This window comes from Notolepis coatsorum (assembly GCF_963971535.1).
Source record: "Notolepis coatsorum genome assembly, chromosome: 6".
In the NCBI taxonomy this organism is placed as follows: Eukaryota; Metazoa; Chordata; class Actinopteri; order Aulopiformes; family Paralepididae; genus Notolepis; species Notolepis coatsorum.
The window spans coordinates 63,645,503-63,655,511 of NC_140170.1; the positions used below are offsets into that span (position 1 = coordinate 63,645,503).

The 10,009-nt window shown below is 42.9% G+C and overlaps 1 protein-coding gene across 1 annotated transcript in view; it reads right to left on the minus strand.

Moving 5' to 3' along the window:
- The window catches only part of LOC311229511 (low-density lipoprotein receptor-related protein 1-like), a 375,389-nt gene extending 365,753 nt beyond the window's left edge, over nt 1-9,636 (minus strand). The window contains 1 exon segment of the mRNA XM_084315588.1: nt 9,258-9,636. Coding sequence (XP_084171714.1) covers nt 9,258-9,354 — 97 coding nt within the window. The 5' untranslated portion in view covers nt 9,355-9,636.
- Between the last annotated feature and the right edge of the window lie 373 nt (nt 9,637-10,009).

Sequence of the window (10,009 nt, forward strand, 5' to 3'; positions counted from 1 at the left end):
TGAGAGATATAGGCAGTGAGAGATAAGCAGTGAGAGATATAGGCAGTGAGAGATAGGCAGTGAGAGGTAGGCAGTGAGAGATAGGCAGTGAGAGATAGGCAGTGAGAGATATAGGCAGTGAGAGATATAGGCAGTGAGAGATATAGGCAGTGAGAGATAGGCAGTGAGTGATAGGCAGTGAGAGATATAGGCAGTGAGAGATAGGCAGTGAGAGATATAGGCAGTGAGAGATATAGGCAGTGAGAGATATAGGCAGTGAGATATAGGCAGTGAGAGATATAGGCAGTGAGAGATATAGGCAGTGAGAGATAGGCAGTGAGAGATAGGCAGTGAGATATAGGCAGTGAGAGATATAGGCAGTGAGAGATATAGGCAGTGAGAGATAGGCAGTGAGAGATAGGCAGTGAGATATAGGCAGTGAGAGATATAGGCAGTGAGAGATAGGCAGTGAGAGATATAGGCAGTGAGAGATATAGGCAGTGAGAGATAGGCAGTGAGAGATATAGGCAGTGAGAGATATAGGCAGTGAGAGATATAGGCAGTGAGAGATAGGCAGTGAGAGATAGGCAGTGAGAGATATAGGCAGTGAGAGGTAGGCAGTGAGAGATATAGGCAGTGAGAGATATAGGCAGTGAGAGATAGGCAGTGAGAGATATAGGCAGTGAGAGATATAGGCAGTGAGAGATATAGGCAGTGAGAGATAGGCAGTGAGAGATAGGCAGTGAGAGATAGGCAGTGAGAGATAGGCAGTGAGAGATAGGCAGTGAGAGATATAGGCAGTGAGAGATAGGCAGTGAGAGATAGGCAGTGAGAGATAGGCAGTGAGAGATAGGCAGTGAGAGATAGGCAGTGAGAGATAGGCAGTGAGTGATAGGCAGTGAGAGATATAGGCAGTGAGAGATAGGCAGTGAGAGATAGGCAGTGAGAGATAGGCAGTGAGAGGTAGGCAGTGAGAGATAGGCAGTGAGAGATAGGCAGTGAGAGATAGGCAGTGAGAGATAGGCAGTGAGAGATAGGCAGTGAGAGATAGGCAGTGAGAGATAGGCAGTGAGAGATATAGGCAGTGAGAGATATAGGCAGTGAGAGATAGGCAGTGAGAGATATAGGCAGTGAGAGATAAGCAGTGAGAGATAGGCAGTGAGAGATATAGGCAGTGAGAGATAGGCAGTGAGAGATAGGCAGTGAGATATAGGCAGTGAGAGATATAGGCAGTGAGAGATAGGCAGTGAGAGATATAGGCAGTGAGAGGTAGGCAGTGAGAGATAGGCAGTGAGAGATAAGCAGTGAGAGATATAGGCAGTGAGAGATAAGCAGTGAGAGATATAGGCAGTGAGAGATAGGCAGTGAGAGATAGGCAGTGAGAGATATAGGCAGTGAGAGATATAGGCAGTGAGAGATATAGGCAGTGAGATATAGGCAGTGAGATATAGGCAGTGAGAGATATAGGCAGTGAGAGATAGGCAGTGAGAGATATAGGCAGTGAGAGATATAGGCAGTGAGAGATAGGCAGTGAGAGATATAGGCAGTGAGAGATAGGCAGTGAGAGATAGGCAGTGAGATATAGGCAGTGAGAGATATAGGCAGTGAGAGATAGGCAGTGAGAGATATAGGCAGTGAGAGATAGGCAGTGAGAGATAGGCAGTGAGAGATATAGGCAGTGAGAGATAGGCAGTGAGAGATAGGCAGTGAGAGATAGGCAGTGAGATATAGGCAGTGAGAGAGATAGGCAGTGAGATATAGGCAGTGAGAGATAGGCAGTGAGAGATAGGCAGTGAGAGATAGGCAGTGAGAGATAGGCAGTGAGAGATAGGCAGTGAGAGAGATAGGCAGTGAGAGAGATAGGCAGTGAGATATAGGCAGTGAGAGATAGGCAGTGAGAGATAGGCAGTGAGAGATAGGCAGTGAGAGATAGGCAGTGAGAGATAGGCAGTGAGAGATAGGCAGTGAGAGATAGGCAGTGAGAGATAGGCAGTGAGAGAGATAGGCAGTGAGAGATAGGCAGTGAGAGATATAGGCAGTGAGAGATAGGCAGTGAGAGATAGGCAGTGAGAGCCGGCGTTGTCACAATCCCTCCTCCTGTGACACCTGCTAGCCAGCTGTTTGTGTGTGTTTTTGTTTATTTGTCTTTAGTACGAGTGATGTGTGCTTTGTGTGTTTTGGTTTCGTCTCTCTCTCTCTCTCTCTCTCTCTCTCTCTCTCTCTCTCTCTCTCTCTCTCTCTCTCTCTCTCGCTCTCTCTCTCTCTCTCTACTCATCATCTCACCACCCATCCCCACTTCCCTACAGGAAATCCTGATCTGATAACCAGTCCTCGTCAGATCGCTACAGTGCGCCGCATTCACGGTCTGTTAGTGAGAAACGTCTAGTTCAGAGATAAGTCTGAGTTTAGTCACTTTACCTGTCCTTGCCTGCCAGTTAGCTTGTCTGTCTGCCCTTGCCTGCCAGTTAGCTTGTCTGTCTGCCCTTGCCTGACATCAGTTCTCCCTGTCTCCATGATTATTCACCAGCTCATTCAAATTGTCTGCCCACCAAGCTTGCCTGGAGCTCTGAATAAATCCACAGGGAAATCTTCTTGAGGTCCAGTGATTGAAGGCGTCTTGCAGCTTAGATGCGATCCGTTTAGGTGTCCTGATGCGGATCAATAAAGGAATATCTTAAAATAAATGTGATCACTTTTATTCACTTGAATTCTCGCTCACCTCTGAAATACTGCTGTAGCACTATAGCTTGTTTGTCAATAAAAACACAGATCGATGCATTGATTATTCACGGCCCGTGACGGGGTTTCGGTTGTATCGACAGGTAGCCACAGTCTACACAGCATCACTAGTGAGCAGGAATAAAAATGAACAATCAAGAATCCACGCTATCCACATGGGATCTTTGGACCTATAAAATGTAAGCTAGCTTAAAATAGCTTACCTTTGGAGCAGAATGAGCCCCATTGCCAGTGAGCTAGCATGACATTCCTCGAGATCTCTGGTTTCATATGATACCAGTATCTTCACGCTACTGTAGCTTAAATAATGAGCCCGCTAGAGCCCTTTAAAGATGGCTAATCAAACTGTCCGCAGGATATCAGTGACATAAACACAGATACGGATCAGTCAGGCTCTAATTGACATGTCGTACAACTTCAACTTGCCTGGAAGCCCTGACTTCTCTATCCTTCCTGTCCCCTCAACAACATCTTTCCTAAGTTGTTCGAGCTGTTCACTGTTCATTCAACTCCCTATTGTACCACCTACCGAAACTTTTCACTGGCTTGTTCATTATCAAGTCAAGTCAAGTGTTCCTTTATTAAAACCCTTGGGGACATGCAAGTGTCGTAGCAGCTACAAGTAGGATAGGTATTAATAATAATAGGGCATAGAACAAAGTGCAAGTAGTAATAATGATAGCGATATCAGTAGTAGTAGTAGTGAACAACAGTGAGTGACAGGATTTAATAAGACTGCAGTAATAGTGATGATGGTATACATGGTCCAAACTGTGGTAACACACTGCACCAGAGTCCGTGCAGTGTTTATTATTAAGAGTCAGATAGTCCTAACAGTGTTTATTATTAAGAGTCAGACAGTCCTAACAGTGTTTATTATTAAGAGTCAGATAGTCCTAACAGTGTTTATTATTAAGAGTCAGATAGTCCTAACAGTGTTTATTATTAAGAGTCAGACAGTCCTAACCGTGTTTATTATTAAGAGTCAGATAGTCCTAACAGTGTTTATTATTAAGAGTCAGATAGTCCTAACAGTGTTTATTATTAAGAGTCAGACAGTCCTAACAGTGTTTATTATTAAGAGTCAGATAGTCCTAACAGTGTTTATTATTAAGAGTCAGATAGTCCTAACAGTGTTTATTATTAAGAGTCAGATAGTCCTGATGGGAATAGATGGGAATTTCGTCCTCATCTACATAAATAACGTTCTCTCCATCACCTTCCCTCTGGTCAATGAAATGCTTCTTGACTCACTAGGCTTAAATCTCCACCCTAGCCCCAATTGAGATCCTCATTGAACTTCTCTTATTTTTTTTATTTTTTTTGGTACAAGGAACTGTCCTGATCACCGGTGTCATGTCATCCATGTAAGCCCCTATTGGTGAGAGGCACAGCCCACCCTGCCGTCTCTCCCCACATACCGCTAATGACGGGGGAATTCTTTCATGAGGGCTTTTTCCTTCAACAGGCCTCCAATTAGCACCAGTGACTGAACAAGTTGAGACTGTTAGTGGAGAGTTTCCTCTGAGAAACAAAGAGGAGTTTAGGTCCAATTAAACCCTGGGGTCTGTTGGTGGCCAATGACCTTTGCCCTGGCTACAGTAACAGGACAGGGATTACACTAAGTCTCGAAATCTCAGGAGGTTTAAAGCAATGGACAGAGGTTGCATACAAATCTGGTTTGATTTCAGTGGCAGGCTGATGTAATTCGGTCATTCCAAGAGCCAAAAAAAACTTTGTCACAAGCGTTTGTCAACAATGTTGACGTCCTTTGTAAATGAAGTCCTCCTTCCGAGTTTGTTGTTTATTACTTTCCCTGAGATTGAGTATAGCTTCAATTATAGCCCGTCTATACCAGAAGACTCGTGGCATATTCCTTTGAGAAACTCTTAACGCATTTCAATGTTCTTCAGTTTTGGCTATTATTGTGCTACTCTTTTTACTATGACTAAGGGAATATCCTGGTATTGAGTAAATGTGCATTGAACTATAACTGTACAACAAAATATTGTTTTTTATGGTAAGATTGCCTCTGTCTTTTGTGTCCTATTGACCTAGATTTATTCTAGAGGAATAAATAAATGAGAAGCTCAGTTTGAAGCTCGTTGTCCACCTCTCATCTTAAAGGCCATGGGGGAAGCAGGGGAATATCTAATGGGGATTTTGTATCCTATCCTCAATACTTTCAAATTGTCTTTGGTCAATCGTCGTGTAGTCCACTGTCCACACCAGGGGTCAGCAACCTTTTTGACATGGAGTGCCTGTTTGAAATATAGTTGTAACTAGTGTGCCTCAACAATATTCCATGCATCGTAATTTTTTTCTCATAATCAGGTCTTTTTAATGATAATTTTTACATTATTACATCATTATTGTTATTGTTATTGTTAACAATATTATTATGATGGTTGTATCAACCCTAAATCTGAGTTGGGGGGGGGGGAATGCAATGCAGACAAACAGCTGCATACAGTGCGACCATTTCACTCACATTTACCCATTCATTATTGGACACATCACACACCATCGGTGTGTGTACTGTACGTGTGCTGTCATAGCTCCACCTACAGGCCTAATGGAGAACACCAGGAGAACACCAGGATGTGAATGGAGGGTGAATGTGAGGTATATCGTGTAAATAAGTTTTGATTGATCGCAAGACTACACTGTAAAAAAAAAATTATTAGTTACCAGAACTTAAAAATATTGAGTTCAGTTACTGTGCATTAAGGTTTTCAGTTTTCAATCCATAATAAGTTAACAGAAAAATAAGTACACAACCACATTATTTCAACCTAATAAAACTATGTTTATTGTCATTGTTTTAAGAACACAAGTTGACTTGGTAATACTCACATTTTGAGTAAAAAAATGGCTTTTAACATGTGCAATGTTCAATGAAATAGAAAAATAAATTATACAATTTGTTGATTAATCCCACTGGTCACAATGGTGACCGTAATAATGTTTTTGTTATAAGGCTCTGCAAATGTTACTGAATGATGTAGCAATGTATTTCCAGCTAAATTGAAATAATAAACAAATAAAGGGTCTCAATTAAATATGTGGAAGTAAAAAGAACCTGTGGGAGGATTTCAACAAGATAAATGCGACAACAGTGCAAAATAGTTCACTATAATATTTCAAAAAAAAAAAAAAAAAATTTTTGGTGCTGCCCCCTGTGCCTATGCAAATGCCCCCGCGTGCCTATGCAGGCACGCGTGCCTAGGGTTGCCTACCCCTGGTCCACACTATCCCGACACTAGTGTGGCCCCACACTATAGAGTAAAAGAAAATGTATAATAATCAAATAAAACAAAACAATAGTAAGAATAATCTGATTTATTGTAAGTCCTTGATCCATTCAATTGCAAAAGCTTGACAGAGCATCTTAAAGGAACAGACCACAGTGATGGGTTATTTGAAGCAGTATAGGCAAAGAGAAGCCGCCTATTCTCAGTCCTTGCCCCACAATGGTGGAATGAACTACCCATCCCAGTTAGGACAGCCGAATCCCGTCCAATCTTTCGCTGTCGACTAAAGACTCACTTCTTCAACCACTATCTGAAATGATTAAAAAAATAAATAAAAATATCTAACCCTGACTAACCTTACTGTCATGCACTTGTCCTAATAAACTAACCTACACTGTAACACGCAACACTTGATGAACATTGTTACTCAGCTGATAGAGTTGTACCCTTCTTGCTGTCTTGTCGTACAGAACTTGTAAGTCGCTTTGGATAAAAGCGTCAGCTAAATGACTAAATGTAAATGTAAATGTAGGCAACCGTTTCTCAGTGAAATCAACAAAGGCTTAAATTAGCAAAAGTGTGGTGTTTATATAAGACTGACTAACTTATCTAAACACCAACATTTTCTCAGCTCAGAGAATATGCTATAATATAATAACAGTCCTTTTTGTCTCAGGGGTGTCAATAATGCAATAATAGACCATTGCACATCTCAAAACAAACTAGTCAGACTACTGCTTGACCTGACTCCTAGAACCCACCTCACCCCTGCACACTTTGACAACCTAGGATGGCTTAGAGTAGACGACAGAGTACAGCAACTTGCAATGGGCCTGGTCTACAAGATACACTACACGACCAAGGTACCCATGTACATGTCAAAATACTTCCCAAAGGTCAGTGAATACCACGACCACAACACCAGAGGGAGCTCCACAAATCATGTTAAACCCAGATTCGGCTCAAACAAGGGACTAAACACGTTTCGCAATTATGCCACATCAATGTGGAACGCCCTACCCAAAGCTGTAAAGGAACTTTCAAAAGCACTCTCAAAGAACACCTACGGGAGACTGCAATTCAAAACTGGCCCCTACAAATGTCCTAAACCAGCTGTACAGTAAATGACCAAGTATGGCTTTGTCAGTATTCCAATGTACAGTGTACAGTCCCCCCCCCCCCCACCCCACCTCCAATGTACAGTCGCCCCCCCCCCCCCACCCCACCCCCCCCCCCCCCACCCCACCCCACCCCACCTACCCAACCTCCTCCAATGTACAGTTTCTAGTCAAATGTATACACTCTTTTCTGGACACTTTTTGTACCACAAACAGTACTGTATTTGCAAATCTGGTATGTCATAAATGTATAGATGTAGCAGTACTGTCTATCTGTATGTTGTGTGTGTCATATATTATGAATTGAAAATGGGGGACCCTGATGTAAACAAGACGAAAGTCTTTCTCTGGTCTGCATCCCCTTAACAATTGTATGTATTGAGCTGTACTGTACTGTACCCATTCTGCAATCTGTTAATAAACTTTTCAATCAATCAATCAATCAATCAATCAATCACTTCCGCGTTACATGGAGCTCGTGAGGGCTCGCTCTCTAGTCTCCCATGAGCTCAAAATACCGGAAGTGTTGCGGTGGTCCATGATGATGGCACACACGACACACACGACTACAACATGGACAGCGGACACAATCTACAGAAGAACTTTTACACAAAACCACGTGACACCTCTTCGATGACGCGTTTAAACGCACAGCAGGAGTGCGCATGAGTAAGGGCCACGAGCCCTAATCACTTCCAGAAGTTTTGCATTCTCGAGTCGCGCGACTAGCAAGGGGTGGTGGTGAGTGTTGTTGAGAAGAAGTCACTCTGTGTGAGAGTCCGGGCTATATATTGCTTTGCTTTGGTTAATTGACGCCGTTTTTTTAATCACAATCACAAATGCCTCTCTTAGCTCCGACAAGACTGTGTAGCCTATTGCCGGCTGATACAAGTCCAGCTGATAAATAGGGTAAACCCGTGCCAATGCCCGACACCTGCGCGCGCAGTGCCGAAATCACCCACATCGGAGCCTATATTGATGCTTGATGATGACTGTATTGTTATTTGTATTCTATTATAGTGTATATACTTGACCACAGTTGTACAGCCCTGGCCTATTTAACATTTTTATTTTTCTATTATATTCTATTGTGCTTCTATTTTAATTTGGTTTATATTCCATTTTATTTTATTCCACCTTTCTATTTTACAGTTGTACAGCCCTGGCCTATTGTTTTATTTGTTATATATATATATAATTATTATATTATATTGTGCTTCTATTTTAATTTAGTTTATATTCCATTTTATTTTATTGCACCTTTTTATATAAAAAATTATTATCTGTCCGTTATTGTCTGTCGCACCAAAAACGACAAAATAAAATTCCTTGTATGAAAACTATACAATAAAGACCTTTCTGATTCTGATTCTGATTTTGGTTCTGATTCTGATTCTGATGGGGGGGACCTAATGCATGATGACACACCACTCTGGTACTGGAGAGCCCCGTCATCATCATCATCATCATCAACACAGACCTGAGAAAAGCAACGGAGCTTTGCCGTGGATGACATATTATAATCAATAATATTATCAATCAACAGGGGTTTGATTGTTGATTGGCGTACTACGTAGGCGTTCTCTCTCAGGGGCACGGGGGCTTTGAAATGGGGATTTGTCGCCATTGGAAACAAACACTGCTGCCAATCAAATTGCCCTACTAACTTCACCCTCAAACAAGAAACAATGTAACGGTTACAGTAATGCTCTCGTATAGGCGATTAGGCCCGTGCAACAATTTGAATGTGAATATTAACACAGCCCTTCGGTCCAACAGAGGGCATTGTATAATTAATGCGATCAGTGTGGCAATGCCACACGTTGCAATGTCAAAACCACTGATCGCATAATTGACAATGCACGGTCATAAAACAAAAGAGCGCTTTTGATTGTTCTCTCTCTCGCCTATTATAGCTTCTTTCATCCCCTCCACACACACACACACACACACACACTGCTTGGGTATAAACTGCCTTGACTCACTCGAGTAGCCATTCCCTGTCTGCTGGACTGATGAGAGAGAGAGAGACACGGGGAAAACCCTATACACTCAAAATATCAACACACCATAGTTTCTCAAAAAAGCATTTAGCAATCAAACTGTCGGGCTATACTGTACATGACATTGCAAGCACACAAAAAAGAAAAAGAACAGTGTTGCTTACCATCAATGGCTCTGGCTGGAATGATTACCTCCAAACTGTGCAGAAATCCTAGGAAAAGCAATCCTGTCGCCAAGATGTTGGCCGCGGCGCGCAACATTGTATCTTATGTGAAGAAGATGAATATGTAAATATTGCTCATCAATCGGGCTGCTGGTCCTGGCTGTCAGGCTCGGAGGAGGAGGTTGCAGGAGACGAGCCTGCAGACGTGTTACCCGATGATGCTCCTCTCTCTGCGAATTGCTGCTTTATACGCAATAGAACTGGGCTGCAAAAGGCTTTGTGCACGAAGAATATAAAGTGTACACTTAAAAAAAGGTGAAAGCCAAGCCAAGGCTTCTTCCAGCCCGGGGTTTGCTTCTAGGGGTTCCCTGCATGCATCGATAGCCCACCGCTGGAGGCTACGAGGCAGCAGGACTGAACATCGAGCTAGCCCCCCCTCCTCCACCCCCTTAAAGAGAGCCTTGCTTATTATAGTTTCTTGCAGTCAAGAGGTGAAGAGACAATCATAAAGTGTCCCCCGATTTTGATCCTCCTGCTCCGGCGAAGACGCAGAAAGAATTTCAAAAAAGTGAAGCGGATTCCCTCCCTACCACACCACCACCTTCATGGCTGGCAGTCAGAGATTGAAGCCGGGGACAAGCCGTGAACCCCAGTCAGCTAGCGGACTGATGTGTGTGTGACGTCACCAGCACCAGTGTGTGGCTCCTCTGACTGGCCCTCCCTGTCCATCATCAAGCACATGCATGATGCAC